Below are 27,840 nucleotides of genomic sequence, written 5' to 3'. Positions count from 1 at the left end.
TGCATAGCCTTATATTTCACCAATTGCTCAAAGCCTAGTCTATATCACTATTCAGGTATGTAACAGAACATCCGAGATTCGACCACACTTCCTTTCTTGCATCTAACAACCACCGCCACCAGCATGTCTCCCAAACAATCCTTCCAAGGAATGAACCCCCCACTACTCCTGAATCATCAACAGGCAAAGAAAGTCAATATATAATGACACTATACACAGATATATTTATACCATGTACACCTAAAATTGTATAGGATCCATTAAGGAAAGGGAAAGTATCATCCCCTCCACTACACCCTCGGGTTTTTTGTATGTATGGACTATGGCCAACCAAGGGAATGACCACCCCAAACACAAAAGCAGTAAAGTTTAAAGTTGGCTTATAGAGCATTAAAACAAGCAAACATTCATCAACTGGTCCCATAGCTCAGTTGGTTAGAGCGTAACGCTAATAACGTTAAAGTCGAGGGTTCGAGCCCCTCTGGGACCATCTTTTTGCTTTTTTCTTTCTTTCATTTATCGGACATTATATTCCATGGAGTGAGTCCATTTATCCATCTATTCATCTATCTATCCTTTCATTGTTCTCGTTGCTTTATCCGAGGGCTTTACCCGTTGGTTGTTGCCTGCACATTACTAGTATTAGCCTGGACATTCCCGCCAATCAAGCTACACTCCAGAATCATTTGATTTCGCCATGGCACCGCGGCTGGACCTCCGCCAGGCAACATCCAACGTGGTTTCTGTCGCTGATAGAGACAAGCCAATGGTAACATGTTCCTCGGTGGGACGATCTGCAATCGAAGGCTTAGCTCAGCCTTAGGGACATCTCGTTGCGTACCCCCTCTGATAGAGACATCCAACAAGTCAATGGGATCATGTTCTGTGGTGGGGCAATCCGCGACAGAAGGCTTATCGACGTCTCATGGACCAAAGCGTACCCCCAATTTCACCAATCCCGCGATGTCCGGCGGAGCCCGGCGGAGGGAGTTCATCTTGTTTATTGATCCTAGCTGATGGCGACAGCGAATTACCCCTTGGAGGATGGGAACGCCCTTTCGTTAAAGAGAGATGACTTTCCTGCCTGCCTTATTGTTTCTGCGTCATTGAGGGCTCCTCGCTCGACACCATTTTGCCAATGCGATCGAGATGGATGCGCTAGTCTCCAAGTTGATCGGGCAGGGGGAGCAGCTTTGCTGGCCTTCTCACCGTAGCCTGACTCAACATTCTACGCCATGGCAAGATCTGCTATCGTCATTCGTGCCATTCTTTCCGGCATTGATTTTGGCCGTCTTTGCGCCTTGGAACTACGCTCGACTTCGACACGAACCCATCAAAGTGGTCCAAAATAGGAAAGGAGCCTACAAAGTAGTAGGTGAACTGCGTCTCTCTTTTATTGCGACATGGACTGATTTTCCATCTGTCAGGCTACTTCGACAGCTTTGTTTGTCCTATATCTGGCCCTGGTGATAATCGAGGTTCAAGCAGACTCTTCCGCAAAATTTCTCGGCCCAGCTATCGGTCTTCTCGCTGTTTCTGGCTTCATTCCCTACTTGTCCCTGATAAACCATGCACGATCAGTCAAACCTTTTGACCTGCTCAATGCAACCTTGGAGTTATCGATATTTCTCGACGTGGTGCATGCCAGCCTGCTGCATTTGCTCGGAACACACCAGTGTCAAGTTTCCTCTCTATACTTGGCAACATTTATTGTCAAACTAGTGCTTCTGGCTCTGGAGTTGCAAAGCAAGCGCTGCATTCTTCGTGAGTCCAGGCGCGACTTCTCGTTTGAAGAGACGGAAAGTACGTTCGGTTTAGTGCTCTATTGGTGGGTGAATACTCTTCTCAGAAAAGGGTATTCCAAGCTTCTCGAGCCAGGAGACCTTCCTCCGCTGCCGAGTAGGCTCTCATCCAAGCTGCTCAGGGCTAGAATGAAGAAATGCTGGGATAACCGATGTGCGTCCACAATAAGTAGTCCCTGCCTTTGCCTCGAATGACTACTCACCTACTACAATAGCCAAGCCAGAGAAAAGATACGCCCTCGCCTTGGCTACGCTGAGATGTATCAGAAAGGAAAATCTGCAGGTCGTCCCATATATGCTTGCTGCAACTATCATTCGCTATGCGCAGCCCCTGCTGATGTCGCAGTTGATCACCTTCGTAAGTGATTCTTCGGCTGAAAGCGCAAGAAAGCTCCAGGGCTTCAAGCTGGTGGTTTTAGCAGCTTTCATTTACATTGGCCTAGCTGTGAGTAGCAACATCGACGCTCTCGGGTTGTTCCGAATAAGCTAACCTTATCAATAGATTCTGAACGGCCAACGGGATATCGCGAAGCGAAGAGTAGACATTGCCGTTAAAGGATCACTAGTCGGAATCATCCACGAAAAAGCCTTGCAGTCCAATCATGACGATCACTCCGCCATTGCCTTGTTTGGAAACGATGTAGAAGATGTGCAGATGGCTGTGTCACGATTCCATAATTTATGGTCATCGGCTCTGTCGCTGGGCTTGGGCCTCTTCTTGCTGGTTTCTAGACTCAACTGGGTCAGCATTGTGCCTATCATTTTACTTCTATGTCGGTCTCCACCCTGATACACCTGTGTTTCGTTATTGTTGACAGAATTGTCCAGGTACTTCTCAGTGCAGCAAGTATGTCTCCAAGGTATTCGTCGCAAAGCAAAGGGCATGGAATGATGCCACACAGACGCGAATCGGCCTCATCAAGACAGTCCTTGAAAAAATGAAGTCAATCAAAGCAATGGGCTTTCCACAGAATGTTCAAGGAAAGATTCAAGACGCTCGTGACATGGAGTTAACTGCAGCTCGAGTTATCTATTGGCTTGACGTGCTTTTAGCAGCTTCTGGTAAGTTAAAATGTTTTCTACTTGTTCTTCACTCCTGTGTTCTACCACGCAGGGCTGACAAGAACTGATATCTCTTAGCAAGTTTCCTAAATGCTCTTGGACCTGCCATCACCCTTGGCATCTACACCATTTGGGCCAAGCTCACTGGAAATGCCCTTCTAGATGCAGATGGAATTTTCACTTCGTTCGCACTGGTCCAGATGGTTACCCTGCCAGCCAACTCAATCTTGTTCGCCCTTCCTGGATTTTTCTCAGCACTTGCAGGGTTTGATCGGATTCAAAGCTATTTGTTAGAGCCCATACAAGAAGACGATCGCATTGTCCTTGCGCTTGAGACGGAGACTTCAGGTAGTACGCCAGAGCGTGATCAGCATGTGGCTTTTGAGTCCATCGACTTTGGCAGAGTTGATGCTGTTTCAGTTGAAGATCTGACAGTCACTTATGGAAATGGATCCAGACCGGTGCTACAGAACATCACGTTTGGTATTGGCATTGGCTCGATTGTGATAATTACTGGACCCACTGGCTCTGGTAAAACAACATTGCTCAGGACTATCATAGGTGATCTGCAACCCGAATCTGGGACCGCACTGGTCACTTCTGGAGTGATGGCATACTGTGCCCAGTCACCCTGGTTAGGAAGCGGCACGATTCGTGATAATGTTGCAGGACCTCCAGGCTCTAAAGTGACCGACGAAGATTGGTATCGACGAGTAATCAGAGCTTGCGACCTGGAATATGATCTTCAAAAGCTGCCTGCGGGAGATCGCACGATTATCGGCAACGGAGGGACATCTCTTTCAGGGGGCCAAAGACAACGAGTAGCACTCGCCCGAGCCATCTATTCTGGGCTAGATATTCTGGTTCTTGATGATGTGTTTAGCGCACTTGACGCTCGAACTGCTGGACGCATCGCCAATCGCTTGCTAGGTCCAGCTGGTCTGTTTCGTGAACTCGGAAAGACTGTGATCCTGAGCACACACACAGGTATGTAGATTGCAAGACACTTCAGAGTATCTCGACTGACATCTCCGACCTAGTCAACTTTCTCCCGTTCGCAGACGAGGTTATTGTGCTTAACAATGACGGGAGCATTGCCGAGCAGGGCCCATGGGATCAAATCAAGGGCCAAGATCGTTTCAGTAGCTTGAAGCCACTCGAGGTGTTTGATATAAGCGACGATGCTACCGAAGAAACCAATTATCCGCCCTTTCAACCTGAGGAACCGCCCAAGGCAAAGACACCGTCGGATTTGAACCGTCAAACGGGAAACGGTGCCATCTATTGGCACTACATTCAAGCTATTGGAAAAACCCGTGTTTTCGCCACCCTTCTCATTATGATTTCTTCCGCGACTTTTGCTGTGCTAATCCAAACATGGCTTCGATGGTGGTCAGAGGACAATGATGCAGGACAACGGACATGGCTCCATCTTGCAGTCTACCTTGCTCTCTCCCTTGGCCATTGGTCCGCTCTCGCCAGTATCAGCACTGTCTCACTACTCATAGTACCCACATCTGGCCGCAATCTACACAATCAGCTACTGAAGACAGTGGTGAAGGCCCCATTGGCATTCATCACATCCACGGATATCGGCACGACTCTGTCGCGATTCAGCCAAGACATGACACAAGTTGATCGCCGCCTACCCGGTCAAGTAGCTGCTCTCGGAAGTCAAGCCTTCAAGCTTCTCGCCCAGGTCTTTTTGCTCTTCATGGCACAGACATACATGCTTATCACTTTTCCCATTCTGGCCCTGATCGTCTATGCCATCCAGAAGATATACCTACTCACCAGCAGACAACTGCGGTGGCTCAGCATGGAAGCAAATGCCCTTCCCAGCAACAACTTTTTGGAAACCGTCCAGGGAATCGCGACCATTCGTGCGTTTGGATGGGAGGATGCGTATGCCGCCGAGAATAGCAAAGCAGTTGATGCCGCACAATTACCCTCCTATACCCTCTTCTCCATCGAACAATGGCTAGCCCTGGTGCTGGACTTGATCGTCGCTGGGGTGGCCCTGCTCAACGTGGTCCTCATTGTTACCCTGACGGATAGCTTTACAGCGGGCGATGTGGGAATCAGCATGAATGTGATTCTGACGGTGAATATGGTCCTATTGATCACCGTTCAATCATGGGCGAACTTTGATGCCTCGCTGGGCGTCATTTCGCGCATTATGGATTTTGCGAAAACGGTGACCCCGGAGCCAGAACCAGCCTCGCCACTGGTACCCCCCAAATCATGGCCCGCTAGCGGTGCAGTCGAACTGAGGAATGTTGTTGCAGACTACGACCAGCCAACCGAAGCATCGGCATTGTTGGAACCCCACGCTCACGCTCTTGACCACATCTCATTGAAACTATCCCCAGGCCAGACAGTCGGCATCTGCGGACGCACCGGCAGCGGAAAATCGTCCCTCTTCCTGAGTTTCGTTCGTCTTCTCGAGCTATCCGAGGGCAGCATCATCATCGACGGCTTAAACCTGAGCTCTATCTCCCGAGATGTAGTCCGGTCTCGACTGATCACCGTCCCCCAAGACTCATTCATTCTTGCCAGCGACACCGTGCGTCAAAACCTGGACGCAACCGGCACCGCAACCAATGACGAGATCTTAGACGCCCTGGATAAAGTCCACCTCTCCTCTACTTTGGAAAATAGAGCCATTGATTCCGGCTTCACATCGACTGTCTTTCTTGACGTACCGATGAAGGAGTGGCCGTTATCGCAGGGCCAGTTACAGCTTTTCTCTCTTGCGCGGGCCCTTTTGCTTCGTCGCTCGCGTGGAAAAGTCATTTTGCTCGATGAGGCTACTAGTAGTATCGATTTTGAGACAGACGCATTGATACAGAAGGTGCTACGCGAGGAGTTCAGAGGATATACCGTTCTTGTTGTGGCTCATCGGCTGGAAACGATTGCCGAGGCAGACTCTGTGGTGGTTTTGGATCAGGGCTGTGTTGCGGAGGTGGGTGATGTGCGTGAGCTGCTACAGCGTGATGGATCGGTGTTGAGGTCGCTTTTTGGGTCGGAGTCTTCTTGAGAGAATAGGTACTTTAACTCAATATAAGCTCTCGCGAAATTATGCTTCGCGTTGATCTTACGGTCCATTTTCGTCGTAGAATTGTGCCAGATCGACCAATTGGGCAGGCATGCAGACTGCAGCGATAGGCTGAATGTTAAGTTGCTCCGGTCTCCTGCAGCATCCTCCACCCAATCACCGTCCCTGACGCTGTTTGCCCCCATCTCGAATGTTTCCTGCACCCCTTCCTTTTTTTTCTATATAAAAGACGAACACATTGCTGCCCACCCGATCATTCCACTAAGGTTAGCACTGGAATCTGCAGATATGGTCAATTCCAACGACGAGGACCTCGAAGTCTGCGACTACACCATTGGCTGGATCAGCACGACGGATGACGAGTACATTGCGGCCACATGGGTGGTTGATGAGCTTCATGAGCCCAATACCTCGCTCCGACGACTGAACGATCAGCGAAAGTTCGATTACCAGCTCGGCCGTATGGGCAACCACAACGTCGTGATATGTATTCCTGCCACGGGACCCGAGTTTACCGTGGCAGCCGTGATCGATGACATGTTGCTGACATTCACTTCCCTTCGCTTCGTCCTCCTGGTAGGGACTGCAAGCGGGGTCCCACCGGTGAAAAACAACCACGAGGGCATTGATGAGCATGCCGCCGATGTGCGCCTCGGCGACGTGGTCATAGGGACCAGCATTGTCGTTCCCTACAGTCGCGGAGCCGTCCAGACCCCCGGAACTGAACTGAAACATCAACCCTCCCGGACCATTTCCACTGGGATCACCGAATTCAAGCGGAGACTTGCAGGTGGCCTGGGCATAGGTCTATCCCTGAGCTCCCTCGTCGAACAGATCTGTATGACAGACGACCATTTCAAATGCCCACACCCACAGTCGGATTGTCTGTATCAGACTGAATATGCACACATTCCGAGATGTTGTGAATGCTTGGTCCCCAGTCCCAAGCAAGTCTTGGTGACTATTTCGCGGCCCCAGCGCACCCAGGACCGTGAGTTTCAAGTTCACTATGGCGCGGTGGGATTTGTCGATCAACGTATTATGGACGCTGGGATTCGCAATGAACTTTCCCTCGAGAACAACGTGCTGTGCTTTCAAACCGGAACCACCGATGTTACGACCAAGATCGATTGTCTGCCAATTCGCGGGCTTTGCGATTACGCGGACTCGCACCAGTATCGTGGGTGGAGTGGATATGCGGCCCTGACTGCGGCCGTGTACGCGAAGGAATTTTTAGGTTCTGTGACTGAATATATGGTGTCTGGAATGAGGATCCGGGCATCGGCGGACGGGTATATCGAGCAGACACGACGCTTATCCAGCGTCAATGAATCATTGGAACGTCATCAAGCATTCATGGACAGGATTCGATACCGCATCGATCATCTTGACAAAGCCGTGGCCGCTATACAAAATAAGGAAATGGACATGTGTGTCGAGGCCCAGCCTGCCCTGGATCTTGATGCTGGCCTGAGACAAGCCTTCACGCAAATGGAGCCTAATATCCAGCATCAGGTCAAGAATTCTGAATACGTCACCCGGGAGGAGTGGAATATTCTGCTAACGAGGGTCGAACATATCACCTCCCAACTTGAGACACTATCTCAATGCGTGAGAAACCTCGACGCCGCCATCAACGCAACCGGAGGCATTCTGGAGGAGGAAGTAGAGATGCACACCAATAACAAGAAGCTTAAAAAAACCGCTGCCTGGCAGATTTCTTGCGAACCTACTCTAGATAATATGGCCGACTCGGTGCCTACTTTCCTTCGGAAGGACCCAGGGTCCTCTGCCAACGTGGTGAAATCCTCAAAGCAGCCAGAGTCCAACGAGAGTGGCGTGGAAAGACCAGCCACCCCACAGCAATCGAAGGCGTCAGAGAATCGATGGAGCAAGCACTTTCGTGCGCCGTCTGAAAGAAAGTCGACCACCCGAGAGAATCCTGCTGGCACTGCAATCGAGGAACCGGTCAATGATACACCAACCGCGACCTCATCGTCTGGTTTTAGCCAGCGTGCTTTTAGCTTGCCTCCTTCTAACCTGCGTCCTATTAGCGTGCGCTCTTTTACCTCGCCTCTGTCTAACCCTCTCCCAACTCCACCATCCAATGTCTTTAGGGAGAGCACGCAAGATACCTCAGGGGCGGGGAGTGGAAAACGCAAACTTCCACCCAAAGTTCCCGTGAAAAAACATAGCTCTTTTTATGCTCAGCGATTGTCAGCCCTTTCTAATGACAAAAAGGCTCTGTAATAGCAGTTGTTGATAGTTGTATATAGTGTAGTAAAGCTTCTTCTTCTTCTTCTTGTTGTTGTTGTTGTTGTTGTTGTGTCATGCGTGTTGCTCTCCCTGCCTTTCATAGTTTGGTCCTTTCGTTTCATGTTCGACCCTAGAAGACTAAATGTCTGTCTACTTTGACTCCGAACTGAATTGTGAAGCCCCTGGATATATGCATAGCAAGACAGTTCATCGAATCCTCGGTAATCATCAATAAAGTTCCACCGATTATCTAAAAATTGCCAGGATTTACCGGCTGCCCCAAGACCGTCAATAGTGCCGGATTAGGGGCAGTCACTCATCTCAGCGTCTGTCCAGTCTAGGTATCAATATAAGAGTCTATCTGGAGTGTAAACAGGGGCCTAACAAAGTCACACTTGGCAAGAATAGTTTGACTTATGCTGACCCTCATACTCAATCGGGGACAGTATGGATGATACACGAATGTATAGATATAGGCTACAAGACAAATACAATGTATCGATCTAGCCGCAGTAGGCAATGGGTCAGCCTGCCCGGAATCCTCATTTGGCGAAATATATGCCCACCCTAACCTAATTAGGCAAAGACCCCCACAGGGCCGCGGGTAATCTATACCCATTCTAGACAGATTCTTCACTGGCCCAACATTTGATAAGCCGCGGATTCCCTCTTCAACATGGTGAGGAAACATCTAATATCATGACGGCTTTAACCCTTCCCTATGAACTCATCGAGCAGATCGTGGACCTACTGGAATATGAAAGTGAAATCAATGCATTCGCTCGCTCCCATCCCATCCTCTACCACACCGTGAACCCAATGTTGTACAAACATAACGTGCGCTATGAAGAAAGCTCGGCTTTAGGCTGGGGGATCATGCATGGACCCCTCACGACTGTGCAGCAATCCCTGGAGGCCGGAGCCTCAGCAGACAAGTGTGATCCCGAAATGAAATGGCGACCAATGGCGCTGGCGGTGATCCAAGGCAACGAAGCCATCGTGCGCTGTCTGTACGAGCAGGGGGTGAACATTCGTCACACGTGGGGTTGGCGGAATCCCCATCACTGTCATTATTGCAAATCTCCTGGGAGCCTGCTTTTGCTGGCCGCCAGACATGGCCAGGAGGGCCTAGCCCGTTGCTTCATGGAACATCTGCCGCGACCGTATCATGTGGACTATCCGGCCTCGTGCGACGGACAAACTCCTCTGATGCACGCAGCCGGTCCTTGCTCACGGGGCAGAGGTCTCTCCAGCGCCGGGACACATGCACGTGCGGAGGCCGTTGTTCGAGGCCATTGACCAGGGCTCAGAGGCAATGGTTTCCTGGTTACTGCGCGCTGGTGCAGATCCGAACGATCGCAGTCGATGGTTCAATTCGGTGGACGACTCGGCGTTGAAGCACTCCCTCCCCTTTGAGGGCATCTTTCGCTGCCTGCTCGCCGCGGGGGCCGATCCTACCGCCGTGGACGGCCGGGGAGACTCGTTAACCGCCATCATTCTGGCCTCGGGCCAGACGGCAGCAGTCCAGATGCTGATCGATCAGGGATTCGATCTGTCGCGCAGTTTGACTCGATACAATCTCCTGCACCAAGCCATCCGCGGGGGCCGCCGGGTTCTCGATCTCCTCATCGGCACGGGCAAATGGGATACGTTCCTCTTACCAGATCATCTCGATCGATCCGGATGCGAACAGGCCCTCGGGGTCGCGGCCTCGACGGGGAAGGCTCAGATCGTTCAGTGGTTGCTCGACCGAGGGTTTCCGGTGCGTGCCCAGTCGCCCTCTGCGGTCAATCTGCTTGCCAATGTGGCTTGTGCGGAGGCGGAGGATGCGGATGTCGCTGCTACCATAGATTTCCTACTACAATACGGCCTGGACATCGACGAAAGCACCTCTTACGGGACCACACTCGAGCGCGTGGCCAGTCATTATGGCTTCTACGGCGAGCCTAGCGCCGGTCGCGAGCGCATACGCATGCTGCTCAATCGCGGCGCCGATCTGTTGCCGCTGGATAGCCTCCGGGAAAGCATGCGATACAACAGCCCCGAGCCGTTGAGTGCCAACCTAGTCGGTCGACACATCGGTCTAGATGAGATGATCTTCCAGGAGCTGGAGGCCCGACTCAAGCCATGGACCGCGGTGGAACGTCTGTTCCGGTCGGCTGAGCATAGTGCGCGTGAGCGCGAACATTGGCAGTGGGTCAAGATGGCGCGACAGTATTCGTGGAGAGTGCGATACCCGGCCTATCAGAAAGATATATCGTCTGCTATGGCGAGACAGAAACAAGCCAGCACTGGATGATCCCATACCTTCCAACATTACAGCGAGTCACTAAGGGGAATGGGAACAAGGTGGTGGGAGAACCTCTCGGCTAGCCCTAAGTCTATCTTCGAACTACACTGCTCTCATGTTGAGTAGATCTTCATGATATGTAATAATCAATCAAAAATGTCTCTTTATCTATATAAAAGTTTGTATGAGAAAGCATTGCTGGACTACGAATTAAACTCGAAACCATCACACTGCCATCTCCATCAAGCATGATGCTCCGAGGCATATACATCTGTACAAGAAGGATACTCTGATCAAGCTGACCCATAGACAATTTCCAAAATACTTCTCACCATAGCAGAACCGGCTTGATAGTCCTCCCACTCTTCATATCCGCAATCGCCACCTCAAACTCTTCTGCCGGATAAAAGCCCACAATCTTCTGCAACGGCAACAGACCCTCCTTCACCCACTCAATCATCCGGGGCACAAACTCCCTAGGGACCACATCCCCCTCCACCACCCCCATATACTGCTTTCCCGCCACCATAACTCATGAATGGGGAGATTCAGCACCGCCATCTCCGGCGCCGTCCCCAACTGCACCACCCTCCCCTTGTTAGCCGTCATGCGAATCCCCTCCGCCACCAACTCCGGCACTCCCGTGGTCTCCAACGTCACATCAGCACCCACCCCGTTCGTCACCGCACGCACCCCCTCCGTGACAGCACTCAGATCTGCAGAATCAATCTTAACCACATGCGTCGCCCCCAACGCCAACGCCAACTGCAGACGGGCCTCATTCCGCGCAATCCCAACAATCGTCTTACACCCAGCAATCCTCGCCCCCATCACAGCACTCAATCCCACCCCTCCCAGCCCCAAAACCGCAACCGTATCTTCAGCCTGTGCCCCAGCCGCATTAATCACCGCCCCCACCCCCGTCTGAATCCCACACCCCAACGGCGCCAACAGCTGAAGATCCTCCCTCCCCTCCACCAACCCAGAAACATTCACCACCGCATCCTCCCGCACAATCGTCCAGCTCGCAAAACTCGACTGCCCAAAGAACTGCCCAAAGATCTCCGGCTCCGCTGACCCCTCCCATTCCCCCTTCTCCCAAAATACACGATTCTCACCCGTCGCCTCGAAATTAATCCGATCGAAACTGTGACAATGCGCGGGATGGCCCCGACGACAACATTCGCAGGTCTGACATGCTGAGAAAGACATGAGGATTGGGTCGTCGACCTGGGCGGTTGTCACATTAGGTCCGAGTTGTCGGACGTATCCTGCCCCTGTAAATCCTTCATTAGATTATGCCATTCCCCTGGGGAAGGAAGGAGTAGGGGGAGGGAATACCTTCATGCCCCATCACCCTCGGATAATGCACCCCATGACCACTTTGCAACCCCGCGAAATGTAAATCCGTTTGACAGATGCCCGAGGCAATCACTTCCACAAGTAGTTCGTTTTCTCGGAGAGGTCGCAGGGATACGTTCTCGAGCTTCCAGCCTTTGGTTTTGTAGGGGCCGTGGGAAACTAGGGCTCGGGGGGGAGGCATGTTTGTGATGTGATGGACTGAATGGATCGGTTGGTGGAAGGGTTTACATGGCGGAGGTGTTGTTTTATATTTAAAGATTTGGTATTGCCGGCTGTAGAGCCCGAAATTAGCTTCGTGGAGAACAGATTCTTGTTTTGGGGGTCGGCATGCCGAGAGGGAGGCCGAAGGTTTCTCATAAATCCGGATTTCCGACGATGCTGTGGATGCCGATGGGACTGTGGGTAGATCTGGGATCCGGCCAAGACCGACTCGGATTTAATATTGGATTTTACGGTGTTTGTCGGAAGTCTCAGCCTGAATCCACTGCTTTAATTCCGGGCAGCATATGGGGATACTGTGGAACCATGGATGTTCAATGGGTCTTTGTTTCGAGCTAAGGGTGATGTTGCATAAAACAAGTTGAATGCCTGAGGCATGTACATCGTGGGATAGTCACGGGACTTATCCAACCCTGAAAGAAGGAGTCTATAAGCATGATGATTATCAATGACAGTCCATATATTAAGTAAAGATAAAGATAATACCCCCTTAGCACCATGCACAGCAACGCCATTGACCACTTACCAGCCCCCAATCCACATGGCAGTTATCACCTGCATCATTCTAGCGCCGATCACGTCAGGAGATAGCACGCAACATCACGCTCCCAAGGGACAATCCCCCCTGCACCATCCCTATATTTATACCCATCCAATACCAGCCAAATCCCCCAATTCTATACTAATCCAACCCTCATCCAACTAAACCATGCCCCCCGCTACCGTCGCATCGCCATCATCGGCACCGGCCCCTCGGGCCTCTCAGCCGTCAAAGCCCTCCACGACGAAAACACCTTCGACACGATCCGCGTCTTCGAACGCCACAACCGCGTAGGAGGCATCTGGCACTACGACCCAATCCCCGACCCCTTCCGACCCCCAGGCACCCCATCCCCATCCACCCCGAATCCCATCCCAACAACCCTCCCCCAATTCACCCCTCCCCAACCCGACGACCCCAGCGCCCGAACAGCCATCTACCCCCACCTGGACAGCAACGTCGGTGCCAAAACCATGTCCTTCACCCACACGCCCTTCCCAGCAATCAACTCGGCCACCTCCATCAAGCAATTCGGCCCCGCCAACGCCACCCGTCCCTTTCGCGTCGTCGCAAACTACCTCGAAGACCTCTTCATCCCGTACCTGAACCTCGTCTCCTTCAACACCACCGTCGAACGCATCCACAAACCCCCCGGTGCCTCCGAATGGACCCTCACCCTCCGCAAATCCAACCACCTCTACCGTCACCAACCAAGCGACTACTGGTGGACCGAGACCTTCGACGCCGTCATCGTCGCCTCAGGCCACTACAACGAGCCCTTCATCCCTGATATCCCCGGCCTGGCCACCACCGCAACAACCCACCCGCACGCCTTCGAACACGCCAAAGCCTTCCGCCACTCAGATACCTACATAAATCAACGAGTCCTAATCGTAGGCGGGAACATCTCCGCCGCCGACCTCGTCACGGACCTGCACGCTCTCGTCCAGGGTCCCCTGTACGTTAGTCAACGCGGCACAAACCCATCTCTTGAATCGGCATGGTCCCTTCCCAACGTGCAACGAAAACCAACTATCGCACACATCACACCTACCCCTTCCTCATCCACCACAACCACAAGTACTAAACCAATAACAGTCCACTTCACATCACACCCCCCAATCACCATCGACAAGGTCATCTTCGCCACCGGCTACAAACCATCCTACCCCTTCCTAACTCCCTCCCCAGTAACCGCACACAACCGCGTCGCAGGCTTCTACCAACACATTTTCTCCATCACGGACCCGTCCTTAGCACTAGTGGGCCAAATACGCGCGGCGTTGAGCTTCAGAGTATACGAGTACCAGGCTGTTGCTGTGGCGAGGTTTTTTGCGAACAGGGGGGGTGGGCTTCCGGGGAGGTTGGAGCAGGAGGAATGGGAGCTTGAGAGGTTGAAAACTAAGGGGAATGGGGTGGCGTTTCATGAGATTAAGCCCGAGTTTGGGGAGTATTTTGAGGTTTTGAGGGGGATTGCCGGCGGGGATGGAGTGGGGGGGTGGTTGCCGGGGTTTGAGGAGAGGTGGGTGGAGGAGGCGTTTGAGGTTTTGAGGGGGAAGGAGGGGTTTTGGGGCGGTTGAGGGGGAGGGGAATGGGGAGGGGAGGGTGGTGAAGTTGTGAGTGTTGGGTGTGTGTTGGGATTGGGGTTAGGGTTGTTGGGATTGGGGATAAGGGGGATGTTTGTTTACTAGATATTATGTTCTTATTGTATGGCAGTTATATTGATGAAGTATTGGAATGATATCTAGTACCTAACCACTACTTGTTATCTGGGTATTTATATCAGAGATCTAGTATAAAGTTCAAGGTTTACAGTACTTTTTTTGTTACTAGAGACTGGATTAAATCATAGTCAGCCTTTCTTGCCTTGCTAAACTAACGCATAATACTACTATTCAACTATCTTTAATCTTTGTAGAAAGTGTGGCCTTGTTGTTGTGATTTGCGAAAGGTATAAGAACTGAAAGTGATTGGATAAGTGGATCGGGATGGTGCCAACAATTACCGTATTCCTCTCGGTCTGTGGCCCCGATTGCCGAATCTGGTAATATATTGCCGGGTGCTTATCCATGAAATTGTGATTAGGAATGTGGAGCTACACCGTTGTGGATGAGATGTTGTTCTTCGACAAGGATGGATATCTGCAGTCCCACAGAATACTCGGTTGGTCGCGAATGGAGCATCGCTGCCATTTAAATTGTCATCAATACTATTTTTTATATTGTCAGATTCTCAAGACATTGATATCAATAGATCATCCGTAACTAAAAACAAGTCCAGGCAAGTAATACTATATAACCTATGCAAAGAACTTCGCATTCACGCTGATCATAAACACTCACGCAACATGTTCGAAATAATCCAAAAACCCCTTATCCTTCATCAAACATTCATACTCCGACACCGGCGCTTGCACAAAGACCTCAAACACCCTCGTAGCACCCCCAGCCAAATTAGGCAGAATCATCGCACACGCCCCCGGCACCCCCGCTTGCACCCGGAAGGCCACGGGCCCTGCCGTAGCTCCCAAATCATACTTATCTGCGCTCCCCGTATACCAGGTATTCATGAACAGGTCCATGCCTGCAAAGTTAGCATTTGGAAGGAGCATCTCCGTATCCGCAAGCGAGGCCTGCAACGCCGTCAGGTGTCCGATCTTGCTTATATCAATAGCGTGAATAGATTGACGGATTAGGGTGGCTGCTGCGGCGAGGCCGTTGGAGATGAGGGTGGTGGCGGGCACTGGGCCAGCTAGGGTCCCGATGACGGCGTTGCCAAAGTATCGAGACGAGGTTTTGTGGTGAGGATCGCGGGAGCGGACGTCGATGGGGTGGACGAAGCGGGTTGGGGTGTTGGCTTGGTCTGGATGGATGTGGAGGCGGGCCCGGGTGAGGGATGTCCAGATTAGGGCGGAGATGCAGTCGTAGGAGGTTATGTATTCGACTTCATCCAAGTAAGGGACGCATTGAGCTTTGAGTTGTTGGATGGTGGATTCTGTGATGCGGTAGATGCCGGCGCGGGTGGAAGGTGGAGGGTTGAATTGGAACTGGGATTTGTTCACGATGTGGAATAGGGGGATCTGGGCAAGTCGGTCTTGTTGGGAGAGAGTGGCATCGGGTGACGGAGTATTGTAGGGGGCTCGGTGCAGGTCTGGGGTATAGGCTGGCATGACCTGGCCTTCCTGATGAGCCTTGCTGCTTTGACAGACGAGCGAGATGAAGGTGTCGAGGGATACCCAGTCGCCGGCTGCATGGTCGACTCGGAACCCTATGACCAGGCCTCCCTGGATGAGGCTCAATTGGATGAGGCAGACGGGGTGGGTGGGCGTTGGTTCTTGGGGCAGGAATCGAGTCAGGTCCAGGTTGGGAGAGAAAGAGGCTTTAGCCAAGATGGAGAAAGGCTCGCACTCGGTGCTTGTGAACCGGCGTATGCTCACTTCCACCGAGCTATCGGGGGAGGTCTCGATGCAGAGAGTTTTGGATGGGTTGAATTGGAGATGCCCGGCCATGAAGGGCAACTGGCGAGTAGCGTTCTTCACTCCCTCGAATACAGAGGAAACCACCCTCTCTGGGTCCACCGTGGCCGGGATGTAATAGAACAAGACGACCTTTACACTCTTGGTAAAGCCTCCCTTGTCGAGATCCGACAACCCATATGTCATTGTGTCCATTGTTCTCGAAAATTGGTGTCTTGAACGATCGTTGAGGCGCATCCAAGTGAACAAGTTATTTATAGCAGTCGTCCCGTCGGGAACCCAATCTGGTAACGGGACGTACCGTGGACTATTCCCGATCAGGAGTCCGACCATGTGGATCTCCGAGTGGCTCTGCTGCATATCTGTATTGTCCAGAGGATGACTGAATTCATTGTACATTGGGCTAATCTCTCAGCAGTTGACAGCTCTGTTTAGTTTTGAAGCTTCGAAGTAAGTCCATGACATCCGTACGATTCCTCAACTCTGCATACCACATGGCGTCTCTTCCGTCAGCATCTTGTAGGTCCAAGTCTGCAGCATTCGACTGCAGAAGCAGGGAAGCAATTTCCTTGTCGCCTGCCAGCGCCGCGATCATAAGAGGGGTGCAGCCGTCCTCGTCGGGTATATTTGCATCCACGGAAGCATCAAGCAATATTTGGACAACGCCTCGGCAACCTCGATTTGTGGCCTTGAACAACGCCGTTGTCCCGTGTTCGTTTCTTCGGCCTGCATTGACCCTGCCACTGTTCAAAAGTGCCCGGACTATGTCCTCATCCCCATTCCCAGCGGCTATCATCAACGGGGTCCATCCCTGAAAGTCTGGAGTGTCGGGATCGGCCAGATAGGGAAGCAATATCTCGGCAGCATCAGAGCTACCTCTTTCCGCAGCTTGGTGAAGAGCTGTTCTTCCGAATTTATCGGTATCATCGATACAGATCTTGCGCGAATCAATCAAGCACTGCAGAATGTTGCCATTCCCCAGTTTAACAGCCCATGTCAGTGGCGTCTCCCCATATCTATCAGGGATATCTGCCTGGATGGTATCGAGCTTCAACAACGCTGCCACAAAGTCCTCAAGCCCAAATATGATGCTGCAAGTCAAGGCAGTTCTCCCATGGCAGGCTTGAGCATTCACATCACAACGTCGTGAGTTGATCAGTTGCCAAAACAATTGTACATCCCCCTCTTCACACGCGGTTATCAGAGGGCTCCTTCACAAGAAGTCCCTGACGTTACAAGCCTCGTCTGACCCAAAGTCAAGGAAGACGCGAATCATGTCCGGGTCACCATCGGCTGCCACACAATCGAAAGGGGTCCGGCCACTCGGGTCCCATGTATCGACGTCTACTGCTCCCGACTCCAGCAGCACTTTGACTGCCGCTGGATTACGTGACTGCACTGCGGCTTGCAATGGACCCGTGCGCCATGCATCCCGAAGATCTTTTCTCACTTGGTCTGCAGTCAGGAGCAAGGCCAGAATACGATCATAGCCCTGAAGCGCGGCGACCAGCAGTGTATTTTGACCGTCTCGATTCCGTGTGTCACAGATGTTGTCCCCCTCTTCCAATAATTGCTCAACCACAGCTGTCATGCCGGCATACGATGCGATCCACAAAGTACTCATATTGTAAGAGTCGACGCGCAACCCTCGGACCTGAAGTGGCTTTGCCTCTGTCCAGACTTGGCAGTGTCTGTCCTGTATATCACAGAACCTCTTGATCCTCACCGCGAGAGCCTTATCCTCCTCTAGCTGAGCTTTTTGGATGTGATGAAACAGATTCTCACCGACGTAATCCAAGAACTCTTCGTTCAATGCTCTCGATGTGCTCTCGGACGACTTGTTCCCCGACCGGTTCCTGGATTGAAGATGGGGTGGTTCAAGAGCCACCTCAATGTAACTCAAACAACTCCATGCGAGAACTTGATGGGTTTCGACTTCACTCAACGGCCCGCTTTGGATTTGACCGTCCGCGGAGAATCCCTCGTTCACAAGAAACTCACGAGCAGTTTCATGCAATAGATAGACTCGGTTCTCGATGACCGTCACCAGTAAGCCGCACCAGTTCGGCAAAAGTAGCTCGAGGTTGCGATACGGTTCGGGCGGTTCCGACGAGACGGAGTCGAGGTGCATCGCAATATGCATTTCTTGTAATGTGAGCGGTCGGTAAGCCGCTAGAATGATAGAGAAGGCTTTCCTTGCCAGGGCCGGTCTTTTGGAAGTCCTGACCATTTTCGTGTATATATCGTAGACGGTCTTCGGAGGCTCATCAATGATCTGGTCAATCGCTCGTTCACCATTCTCAACGTCAGTGGCGGCAATCCATTCGAAGATCGAGTGGACCCAGAGATAGGTACGTTGGGACGATTCCTGTAGGCGTCTCACTAAATGGAATTTAGTATCCTCATCCAAACGACCTTTCTCCTCCAGTTCCGTCGCACGGGCCTCGATCACTATGTCCACCTCTCTCGCAATCGCCCCGAAGCAATTCGCCGCAGATATATGGCACTGAGGGTAAGTTGTGATCAGACTCTGAAGCTCTGATATGGTGCCGCTGCTTGGCCTCGTTGTCGCAAGGAACGTGACCTTCTTGACCACCTTGTTCTCCCACGCCAAGTACAACTCTCGAAGTTGATTGATAAAACGCGTCGATTCATACTGATCACATTCGTCCAATGCATCGAGAATAAGGATGACCTGACCGATACTGGTATCCATCACCATCCTCGAAAGGATCCCCCATAAAACACTGTCTATATTGACCAGTTTTTCCTTGCTCGCCTTGTAATCTGACATGGTGTGCTTGATTAGATCAAACTTTCGCGAGGCCAGCTGATGAATCAGGGCACAGAGGGCTTGCCGTGCGGTATTCTGGCTCTGCTGATCGAAAAAGAAATAACAGATGATAGCATCAGGGTGTCTACCATCCAGCTTGCTGTCGACCAAGTGTTTTGCCAAGATTGACTTTCCACAGCCAGCATCAGCCGAAAGGATCAATGAATCATTGGGCTGGTCCAACCAGCTGTTGTACGAGGGGTGTGAGAGAAACCATTCACAGGTTCCAGCAATCCGTTCTCTCACCCGAGTCCTGTAGCTCTCGTATGACTCGTCTCGACCCTCTCGGGTAAGCCGAAAGACCTAATGACACTGTCTCATCTCGTCAAACCCTTGGTCTGGCATCTTATCCAGCATTTCTTTTGCTATATCCCGGTGTTGCTCTTGGACTTCAAGGCCTTTCTCCGCGATCGGCAAGAGGTCTGTCAGAAATCGGTTACTCTGGCTAAGAATTTCTTCAATCTGGCGCAGAGTTCCCTGGTCCACAACCGCCATTATTTGGCGCAAGTCGCGATTGAACGTATCTTCGAGCTTCAGGATTACCTCCTTCTTTGAACTCCAATCCTCGAGCAAGAAGAGATCTTTGGCATAACTTGGGCGGTACAGCCGGATAACGCTCTGGATCTGGAATTCGAGCAGCTTCTCATATAGCGCGACCAGATTCTCATAGAGCTTGCTTTGTAGCTCATCTCCATCAGCACGCTTTGTTTCTGGGTCTTTCTTGGGCTGCAACCTTTTCTCGAGAATCAGATAGAATCCTAGGCGCTGAGTCACATAGAGGAACCCATCTCTGTTGGCCACCGATGCTGCATGTATGTTCGTCATCAAGGGTAAGACGATACAGACGCCCGCCCATACCAGCGAGGCCTCTGTTGACACTTTGACGGCCTGGTCGACCAAGCCCTTTACAGCTTGGATGCCCTTGGACAGGTGCGCCAGGCGGAATACTTGATATGTCATTATTCCTCTGATCGGCTGGGGAAAGTTGGTTTCTTTTGAGGTCTGGGTTCGTGGCAGCCGTGTTCACTGCTGGAAGCGCCGGGTCACCCTGTTCTTCCAGGCTGGATGGCTGTTGCTTTTGGCCCACCAACTTTCGGAAAATGCGTTTGAGCCGATGAAGAAACATGTTTCAACTGCCATTGCATTGATTCCAGGGTATGTTGCCTGTCACCAAGGAAACCAACTGCGGGAATATGAAAGAAGAAGATGGGAAAGGGTCCAAAGTTCAGCCGCGGCACAGGCAGTGTGATGTGATGAGGTGGCATGGTGGGTCATGCATCTATCGACAAGGATCTATCGGGGGTCTGTCTACCCCTCGATTTGGCCGCGCGGTTGAAGCTCCCCCTTATAACCAGAGCATGGAGAATCCTACGGACGCTGATTCCAGGACTCTTTCAAAGGCATTAGGAGCGACGTGATAAGCGTATAATTTGCCTGTATCGGTAAACTGGCTCCTGCAGTCTCTATCACTTATAGCCAATCATGTATTGAGCTTTAAACTTGCGGAATTCTCTCTGAGCTGAATATGCCGTGGCTCAATCTTCCGAGAAAGATTAAGGGCGATTCGTGACAGCTATCCTCATAGACATGTCTGAAGGACCAGCATTGGTACTTGAAATATGTTGGAGTGGCTACTAAGGCGATTCAACCGTGTAGAATGAGATGGATGATGATGTAGCTAGGGGCCTCGTAGGCCATCTATATGGACTAACTAGCGGTGTAGGGAGGAGTGTCACGTGACCCTACGTTGCCTACCGGCGTGGGAGCCCATCGGGGATCCCAACATATAATAAGATTTGTTTAGATTCGCGTTGTGTCTTAGGAATCAGTTAAGAAGTTCATTATCTTCAAAGATATACCTATAATGACTATTAGCTACTACTAACATGTTGGAAGAAAGCTATCAAACTTATATTAACACAGACGGAATATTATTATTAATATCCATATCTATGTTCTACCCACTAGATAAAATCGTTTTAAGTATAGTAAAATTCTTGGATAATATTGCAGTTAGAAACTGGTTAACTTTTAATAGAATATCACTGTCTAGTAGTTTTTTGACTTCAAGAAAGTTTCCATCCTCTATGGCAATTGTAAGCTCCCGATCGGTCATAATGTTGGAGTTGATGGGTTTGGAAGTCTCAAGTAGCAATAGTGTTGAAATTGATAGCTTGGAAGGAAGGTGGCAGTGTATCAGCTTATGGAATTGTATGCTCACGTGATTCAAGTGACAGTGCAGAGTACTCCGTATCGCTCCTGGAGATCCACCTTATCTTCCTTCTTTTACCCTTGCCCGCACATTATTTGCCCCACCCTCTGCCCACCGTCTGCCCACCGTCTACCCACCGTCTGCCTATACCAGCCATTGCTAGCTCAAAAAAATAATATATATATATCACATTATAGAATGGACAGTGTAAGAAGCAGCATTCATAATTTCAGGATACTCAACAGCAGTGATGGAGACGCATTTCCATCGGGCATTGACCAGGAGAGAGGCAGCTGAAGTACAAATGAATGAAGTTGGGTTTGTTTCTTTCGTTGACGAGGGCCTCAAAGCCATTGGAACCTGGAATTTGAACAGTTGTATGGCGGTTACAGGGTTTCCGGATACTGGTGTCACCACTTATACTCTTTGATTGTTTCAGTAACCCTGGAGTGAAAATAAGCTACACTGAATTCGAAATGGAAGGGAATAATGGTTTTCCCGTGACAGATAATGTATTGTAAATACTAGTCATATTACTATAATAACGTGACCGGGTAATCCACGCGCTTGTCCATTGGCATGGAAATTTCTGGATTCAGAACGAGTGGCAAGCTGGCCATATTTACGGAACCATCTAGGAACCACTGCAGAGTTCTTGTTTATCTCAAAGAATGATATATAAGCCTCAGTTATCCCAGGCCCTCCTTTTACAAAGAGATTAGAAAATAAGAGACTTGAGTGGAATACAAAGAATATTAATCTAACGTGTATAGAATCCTATAATGGAAACTCGACCACTGGGATACCCCAGGGCAAGTGTGGCGTCTTTAACAGCATGACATGAAAATGAGCGATACTCAGCAGGCAGCCACAGTATATTTTGATCTGCTAATGCAATCCAGGTTTCTGATAAAGATATTTGGAAATTGGGATCAGAGTTATTCAGAATTGAAGTAAACAAATCTGAATGGCCCTCGAGCGTCTGCCGCTGTCTGCCGGTGGCTGTATCCCAGAGCTTGACGATCTTATCGTCCGAGCCTGACGCCAGGGTGAGCCCATCAGGAGAGAAGGCCACTGAATTGATCCAATCTGAATGGCCCTTGAGCGTCTGCCGCTGTCTGCCGGTGGCTGTATCCCAGAGCTTGACGGTCTTATCACTCGAGCCCGACGCCAGGGTGAGCCCATCAGGAGAGAAGGCCACTGAATTAACCCAACCTGAATGGCCCTTGAGCGTCTGCCGCTGTCTGCCGGTGGCTGTATCCCAGAGCTTGACAGTCTTATCGTCCGAGCCTGACGCCAGGGTGAGCCCATCAGGAGAGAAGGCCACTGAATTGATCCAATCTGAATGGCCCTTGAGCGTCTGCCGCTGTCTGCCGGTGGCTGTATCCCAGAGCTTGACGGTCTTATCACTCGAGCCCGACGCCAGGGTGAGCCCATCAGGAGAGAAGGCCACTGAATTAACCCAACCTGAATGGCCCTTGAGCGTCTGCCGCTGTCTGCCGGTGGCTGTATCCCAGAGCTTGACAGTCTTATCGTCCGAGCCTGACGCCAGGGTGAGCCCATCAGGAGAGAAGGCCACTGAATTGATCCAATCTGAATGGCCCTTGAGCGTCTGCCGCTGTCTGCCGGTGGCTGTATCCCAGAGCTTGACGGTCTTATCACTCGAGCCCGACGCCAGGGTGAGCCCATCAGGAGAGAAGGCCACTGAATTAACCCAACCTGAATGGCCCTTGAGCGTCTGCCGCTGTCTGCCGGTGGCTGTATCCCAGAGCTTGACAGTCTTATCGTCCGAGCCTGACGCCAGGGTGAGCCCATCAGGAGAGAAGGCCACTGAATTGATCCAATCTGAATGGCCCTTGAGCGTCTGCCGCTGTCTGCCGGTGGCTGTATCCCAGAGCTTGACGGTCGTATCATTCGAGCCCGACGCCAGGGTGAGCCCATCAGGAGAGAAGGCCACTGAATTAATATAATCTGAATAGCCTTCGAGCGTCTGCCGCTGTCTGCCGGTGGCTGTATCCCAGAGCTTGATGGTCGTATCGTTCGAGCCTGACGCTAGGGTGAGCCTATCAGGAGAGAAGACCACTGAATTGATATAACCTGAATGGCCTTCGAGCGTCTGCCGCTGTCTGCCGGTGGCTGTATCCCAGAGCTTGATGGTCTTATCGTCCGAGCCCGACGCCAGGGTGAGCCCATCAGGAGAGAAGGCCACTGAATTGATATAACCTGAATGGCCTTCGAGCGTCTGCCGCTGTCTGCCGGTGGCTGTATCCCAGAGCTTGACGGTCTTATCGTCCGAGCCTGACGCCAGGGTGAGCCCATCAGGAGAGAAGGCCACTGAATTAACCCAATCTGAATGGCCCTCGAGCGTCTGCCGCTGTCTGCCGGTGGCTGTATCCCAGAGCTTGACAGTCTTATCGTTCGAGCCCGACGCCAGGGTGAGCCCATCAGGAGAGAAGGCCACTGATTTAATATAACCTGAATGGCCCTTGAGCGTCTGCCGCTGTCTGCCGGTGGCTGTATCCCAGAGCTTGACGGTCTTATCATTCGAGCCTGACGCCAGGGTGAGCCCATCAGGAGAGAAGGCCACTGAATTGATCCAATCTGAATGGCCCTTGAGCGTCTGCCGCTGTCTGCCGGTGGCTGTATCCCAGAGCTTGACAGTCTTATCGTCCGAGCCTGACACCAGGGTGAGCCCATCAGGAGAGAAGGCCACTGAATTGATATAACCTGAATGGCCTTCGAGCGTCTGCCGCTGTCTGCCGGTGGCTGTATCCCAGAGCTTGACAGTCTTATCACTCGAGCCTGACGCCAGGGTGAGCCCATCAGGAGAGAAGGCCACTGATTTGATATAATCTGAATGGCCCTCAAGCGTCTGTAGGTTTGGGCTCCATGAATCTTCGACGACTGGAAGCTTTTGCATTTGTTTTGGTATTTCACCAAGAAAAGTCTTCTTGATAATACTTTGTACAGGTGCAAACACGAGCCCGGAACTGTAGAGTTGCAGTGGAGCAATGCCAGCCATGTAAGCATATTGAAGAGTAAACCTTCTTGCATCATATAGAAAGTCCCAAAGCTCAGCATCAATATTGTCCTGGTATATAAATTAGCCACTGCTCAACCGGCAAGTCATGGACTTACCTCTGTACTCGTCTTCAATGTATCTATCATTTCCACTGCTTCAGATATTTTCCCCATCAAAGCTAGTGCCTCCAGCCAGTGCAGAAAACGTTTCTTAAGAAAACAGAGAATCTCAGATTTGGAGATAAGACCTTTGCTTTCTCGAACATGAAGCACCCAGTACTTGCAGGAGTATTGTATATCTGCTGTGAAGCGGTGATTAATGACCTGCGGATCGATATCCTTGCACTGCATTCCGTAACTTGCCAGATTACAGACATTGTGTTCCAGCTGAGTGTCCATAACCCGGAGACAATGTGTCGCTATCTTCCCATGCGTCTCTTGCTCATTGATATGAAATCGGCTCTGTGTGGCCAGAAGGTAATCTCGAAATGACAGGTGTAGAATTCGAACTGGCGTCTCTCGCTCACTTGGTATATTGAGGACTGAATGTAAAGAGGCCAATGTCTCACTGATCTCATAAGTATTCAGTTCCAGAAGAAGGGCTAGAGATTCAATAGAGAGTGGGGTAGCAAGAAGAATAATAACACCGACGATGTTCTGGAATTCTTTCACAAGATCCTCCGACTCCTCCTCGTCACTGCCTAAAAAACGTTCTAGAATAGGCAAATATATCCGGTCCATCTGGCTTTTACCTGTACCTTGAGATTCGAGGAACCTCTCGAGCCGCTGGTTCGGATGCGTTCCTTGCTTAATGAAACGGCATGCTGTGGCCGCGAAAATGAATAAAGGAACAGCCATCCTTACCAGCTTTTCTATCTTTTCTTTTCCTGGCCAATTCGGGGAGAATGCGCCCGCCTGTATTTCTGAAAGCTTAACTTCCAGGAACTTGCGAATGTCTTGTTCAATCACCGGCTCAGGAAGCTCATGGAGGACTAGATCCTGATGACTCTGACTCTCCTTAAATCCAAGACGGATTGGAAGCTCGGGTCTGCTAGTCAGAAATATTCCAACTTGCACGGATTCAAGCTCCTGTACTCGTAGGAAAAGTTTGATTATTAATGTTATTTGATCTTCCTGGTCGCATTCATCCAAAGCATCAATCACAATCACAATAATTGCAGGATTTGCTTGATTCAGGGTAACAAGTGGCTGAAGAAGCAACTGATTGAATTGTTGGCTGAGGGATTTGGTTGAAATATCCGGGTCTTTCTCCACTGCTTCCAAGACAGCTGGTGCTAGCTTTGGATAGCGTATTATCATTTGTTTTGCGATTGTTGATATCAGGTACTTTGCATTAGCACGGTCTGCTTCACCTCGTTTGAAGAAAAATGAAGCACCAAGTTGCTCTTTATCGTGAAAGATGCGTGCCACTGTTCGAGCAATAGTTGATTTGCCTGTTCCTGCCATACCATTCAACCAGAATATACATTTGCCATGTGCTGATTTACCCCACTCTTCAACTTCACTGAGTAGCTCTTTTCGGGTTTCTGGAAGACATTCATCATGCTGATTGTCAAAAGAGTCAAATGCTGCTCCTTCAACAATCCTCAGTTGTTGCCAACCAACTGTCTGATCGAATCGAGACTGAAATAACCTATTACTGTCAGCCGTCTCTCCCGACTATACTACATTTCGTCATACCTCTGTGCATCTCTTATGTCTAGCGTATTTCTTTCAACTAGCAAACGTCATTATATGCCTAAAATAGCCCAAGGATTTCAAGGAGGGCGGGAGGGGTAGGTAGTGTGAAAGGGAAAGAAGAGATATATTTATTTTGATAGATAAATCTAATCAAACTCCCATACCTTGTTGCAATTGGTTTGTAACCTGTTCAGCCCATGCCGGCATTTGATCCACTTTTTGTGCAGGCAGAACACAAAGTAATTCTCGTGCATAGGCAGCAGCACTCAGCGCAGCAAAGTTGTGCCAATCATCATTTTTATGAGAGTCACAATAGTCGCAGATTCCACGAATGACAAGGCATGGAAGATTGTTCATTAGACCTGCAGCTTCCATCTCAAAACACAACACCTGATCAGGATTGTTTGCATAGAATTCACGTATAGCAGCGTCTTTAAGAACAGTATTGCCTGATGCAATAGTTCCATAGTGAATCCGAATGACGCGGTGGTGTTGACGCTCTGGACGATTGACTAGAAAGCCTGAGTCACATTGCTGACAGCTCGATCCACCTGAATGCAGGTAATCAGCCTGGTACAACTGGTCGACCATTGGCCGATGATACTCTTCCATATCATCCATGCGCTGAATATGTTCCGCGATTCTGTCTGGCTTCCGCTTGTCGTTGTAAAGTCTCTTAATCTCAGGAATAGCGCCAAGTAATTTGTCAGGGGGCGCGTTTAAGTGACCTGTTCGTTGGAATTGACCATCCTGCAGTCTTCTTCCAAGGTCATATTGTATCACACCTCCGAATTCATCTTTGGGCTGGCTGACAACAACATCGCCAAGTCTAATATCATGTCTCGCTGTCGGCGCACCGCCTCCAATCCCAACCATTAATGCGAATCGTAGGTTTGGAAAGGTCCGGACCATATCTCGCGCAACACGGCTGGCGGAATTGGAGCCATATCGGCCTGCTGGAAGACAGCCAATCACCACGTAATGGCCCTTGATCCGGCCATAGGCATATGTGTTGTCATCGCCATTCTCCACCAGATCTGGGCTTGCGAAATCCTCATCGAGCATTCGACACGCACATTCGTACTCTTCCTGCAGGGCACAGATCCATCCGACTGTATAGGGATTTGCGGATGGCAAATCATTTCTTTGGGGCTCGGAACTCACTGTCGGATAACGTTTGGCATGACTGGGAGATAGAGAAGTACTCGGCGAAAATTTTCGCTTCATTATAAGGGCTTCCAAGGTAAATCTGTATCATAAAACATTAGCGGCCTAGAAAAAGCGAAGTAGGCAAGAATCCTGATTCAATAGGAATGTTTAATTACCAGAATGTTTTGGCGAACTGGGACTTGACAACCCACTAGAATAGATCATGTGGATGTTTGAAAAGGCTGAAAGAGATATTTTGTGAGAAGGCTGTCAAGTTGAAATGAGCTGGCGCGGGGTGCGGCGGCAAAAGTCGATGTGTCATTGGATGATTTCACAACCCAGTATTTAGCTAACTTTTGTTATTTTAAATGCGTCAAGTTCATTTCAGTAAATAGATCCAGTTTTAATAAGTGTATATCTGACTTTTTAGATGAAGTCAACCTGATATACTCTATTTATTACTTTAGCATCTAACTATTCTGCGATCCATAACGAGACAAAGTGGAGCAATCCGCAAACATTGAGCTCCACCGGTCAGGAAACCATTCGGCCTATTATATATCAGCCCGGGCCGGGTAATCCTCAACCCGTGCTTCGTCCCCCTAGAATGTTCCATGCAAACAGCACAAACACCAGGAACCCTTTCCAACACGCTGTCAACACTTTCGTCTCTCGACCCTCCCATCATTCCCGTCGGGATATCTCTACCTGTCGAGGTTAAACAGGATGAGTGGTACAATTTATATAGCCCTGTGGGAACAGACCCTGTCGTATGCCCCTACTCCTGGTAACTTTGGCCGCGATTGCACGTCGTCCAGATACAGCCCGTCCGACCGTGGAAGCCGAAGTTCCACCCCCT

The 27,840-nt window shown here is 50.5% G+C and overlaps 10 protein-coding genes and 1 non-coding gene across 11 annotated transcripts; 5 read left to right on the top strand and 6 right to left on the bottom strand.

The window, feature by feature from the left end:
- Window positions 1-416: 416 nt before the first annotated feature.
- Window positions 417-490, top strand: BO94DRAFT_t304. The gene has a single exon. It is a non-coding gene; the product is annotated as a tRNA-Ile (tRNA).
- A 2,017-nt stretch (window positions 491-2,507) lies between these two features.
- On the top strand, window positions 2,508-5,912 carry BO94DRAFT_570247 (P-loop containing nucleoside triphosphate hydrolase protein). Its single transcript, XM_025614789.1, has 4 exons — window positions 2,508-2,575; window positions 2,631-2,864; window positions 2,943-3,851; window positions 3,905-5,912. Exons 2-4 carry the CDS (start codon window positions 2,741-2,743, stop codon window positions 5,902-5,904), a joined length of 3,033 nt encoding a protein of 1,010 aa, XP_025461652.1. The 5' UTR covers window positions 2,508-2,575; window positions 2,631-2,740; the 3' UTR covers window positions 5,905-5,912.
- Window positions 5,913-6,210: 298 nt separating this feature from the next.
- Window positions 6,211-7,194, top strand: BO94DRAFT_479537 (uncharacterized protein; the record flags this gene model as incomplete). Its single annotated transcript, XM_025608749.1, has 1 exon — window positions 6,211-7,194. A coding segment is annotated over one exon (984 nt), but the record flags the coding sequence as incomplete, so codon positions are not given.
- Window positions 7,195-8,877: 1,683 nt separating this feature from the next.
- On the top strand, window positions 8,878-10,477 carry BO94DRAFT_591198 (ankyrin repeat domain-containing protein; the record flags this gene model as incomplete). Its single annotated transcript, XM_025616097.1, has 2 exons — window positions 8,878-9,348; window positions 9,398-10,477. The coding sequence occupies 2 exons, from the start codon at window positions 8,878-8,880 to the stop codon at window positions 10,475-10,477; spliced, it is 1,551 nt and encodes a 516-aa protein (XP_025461650.1).
- Window positions 10,478-10,796: 319 nt separating this feature from the next.
- Window positions 10,797-12,011, bottom strand: BO94DRAFT_591197 (NAD(P)-dependent alcohol dehydrogenase; the record flags this gene model as incomplete). Its single annotated transcript, XM_025616096.1, has 3 exons — window positions 10,797-10,944; window positions 10,995-11,745; window positions 11,810-12,011. The coding sequence occupies 3 exons, from the start codon at window positions 12,009-12,011 to the stop codon at window positions 10,797-10,799; spliced, it is 1,101 nt and encodes a 366-aa protein (XP_025461649.1).
- Window positions 12,012-12,590: 579 nt separating this feature from the next.
- Window positions 12,591-14,170, top strand: BO94DRAFT_629096 (dimethylaniline monooxygenase; the record flags this gene model as incomplete). Its single annotated transcript, XM_025617536.1, has 2 exons — window positions 12,591-12,628; window positions 12,712-14,170. 2 exons carry the CDS (start codon window positions 12,591-12,593, stop codon window positions 14,168-14,170), a joined length of 1,497 nt encoding a protein of 498 aa, XP_025461648.1.
- Window positions 14,171-14,777: 607 nt separating this feature from the next.
- On the bottom strand, window positions 14,778-16,278 carry BO94DRAFT_540666 (uncharacterized protein). Its single transcript, XM_025612963.1, has one exon. It carries the CDS (start codon window positions 16,249-16,251, stop codon window positions 14,929-14,931), a length of 1,323 nt encoding a protein of 440 aa, XP_025461647.1. The 5' UTR covers window positions 16,252-16,278; the 3' UTR covers window positions 14,778-14,928.
- Window positions 16,279-17,278: 1,000 nt separating this feature from the next.
- On the bottom strand, window positions 17,279-19,201 carry BO94DRAFT_613834 (uncharacterized protein; the record flags this gene model as incomplete). Its single annotated transcript, XM_025616718.1, has 1 exon — window positions 17,279-19,201. A coding segment is annotated over one exon (1,923 nt), but the record flags the coding sequence as incomplete, so codon positions are not given.
- Window positions 19,202-19,858, bottom strand: BO94DRAFT_591194 (uncharacterized protein; the record flags this gene model as incomplete). Its single annotated transcript, XM_025616095.1, has 1 exon — window positions 19,202-19,858. The coding sequence occupies one exon, from the start codon at window positions 19,856-19,858 to the stop codon at window positions 19,202-19,204; it is 657 nt and encodes a 218-aa protein (XP_025461645.1).
- Window positions 19,859-21,754: 1,896 nt separating this feature from the next.
- BO94DRAFT_504356 (putative WD-repeat protein) lies at window positions 21,755-25,754 on the bottom strand. Its single transcript, XM_025609506.1, has 4 exons — window positions 24,249-25,754; window positions 23,008-24,201; window positions 22,578-22,755; window positions 21,755-22,325 (listed from the first exon to the last, which is right to left on the bottom strand). The coding sequence occupies exons 1-4, from the start codon at window positions 25,596-25,598 to the stop codon at window positions 21,871-21,873; spliced, it is 3,177 nt and encodes a 1,058-aa protein (XP_025461644.1). The 5' UTR covers window positions 25,599-25,754; the 3' UTR covers window positions 21,755-21,870.
- On the bottom strand, window positions 25,702-27,421 carry BO94DRAFT_332394 (5'-methylthioadenosine/S-adenosylhomocysteine nucleosidase family protein). Its single transcript, XM_025606987.1, has 4 exons — window positions 27,158-27,421; window positions 25,997-27,081; window positions 25,833-25,862; window positions 25,702-25,785 (listed from the first exon to the last, which is right to left on the bottom strand). Exons 2-3 carry the CDS (start codon window positions 27,057-27,059, stop codon window positions 25,852-25,854), a joined length of 1,074 nt encoding a protein of 357 aa, XP_025461643.1. The 5' UTR covers window positions 27,060-27,081; window positions 27,158-27,421; the 3' UTR covers window positions 25,702-25,785; window positions 25,833-25,851.
- Between the last annotated feature and the right edge of the window lie 419 nt (window positions 27,422-27,840).

The sequence above is a fragment of the Aspergillus sclerotioniger genome, assembly GCF_003184525.1.
Source record: "Aspergillus sclerotioniger CBS 115572 chromosome Unknown BO94scaffold_52, whole genome shotgun sequence".
Lineage (NCBI taxonomy): Eukaryota > Fungi > Ascomycota > Eurotiomycetes > Eurotiales > Aspergillaceae > Aspergillus > Aspergillus sclerotioniger.
The sequence above is the reverse complement of the archived record's forward strand: the minus strand, read 5'-3'. Positions and strand labels throughout refer to the sequence as shown.

Bases quoted from the DNA above. Each gene is read 5' to 3' on its own strand.
- BO94DRAFT_570247 (XM_025614789.1), top strand. From the start codon at position 2,741: ATGAAGTCAATCAAAGCAATGGGCTTTCCACAGAATGTTCAAGGAAAG. The intron at 2,865-2,942 runs GTAAGTTAAAAT...GATATCTCTTAG, and splicing joins CGTGCTTTTAGCAGCTTCTG to CAAGTTTCCTAAATGCTCTT. The intron at 3,852-3,904 runs GTATGTAGATTG...TCTCCGACCTAG, and splicing joins GATCCTGAGCACACACACAG to TCAACTTTCTCCCGTTCGCA.
- BO94DRAFT_504356 (XM_025609506.1), bottom strand. From the start codon at position 25,598: ATGGCAGGAACAGGCAAATCAACTATTGCTCGAACAGTGGCACGCATC. The intron at 24,202-24,248 runs GTAAGTCCATGA...TTTATATACCAG, and splicing joins CATTGAAGACGAGTACAGAG to GACAATATTGATGCTGAGCT. The intron at 22,756-23,007 runs CTCTGGGATACA...AAGACCGTCAAG, and splicing joins CGAATGATACGACCGTCAAG to CTCTGGGATACAGCCACCGG.
- BO94DRAFT_540666 (XM_025612963.1), bottom strand. From the start codon at position 16,251: ATGACATATGGGTTGTCGGATCTCGACAAGGGAGGCTTTACCAAGAGT.
- BO94DRAFT_332394 (XM_025606987.1), bottom strand. From the start codon at position 27,059: ATGAAGCGAAAATTTTCGCCGAGTACTTCTCTATCTCCCAGTCATGCC.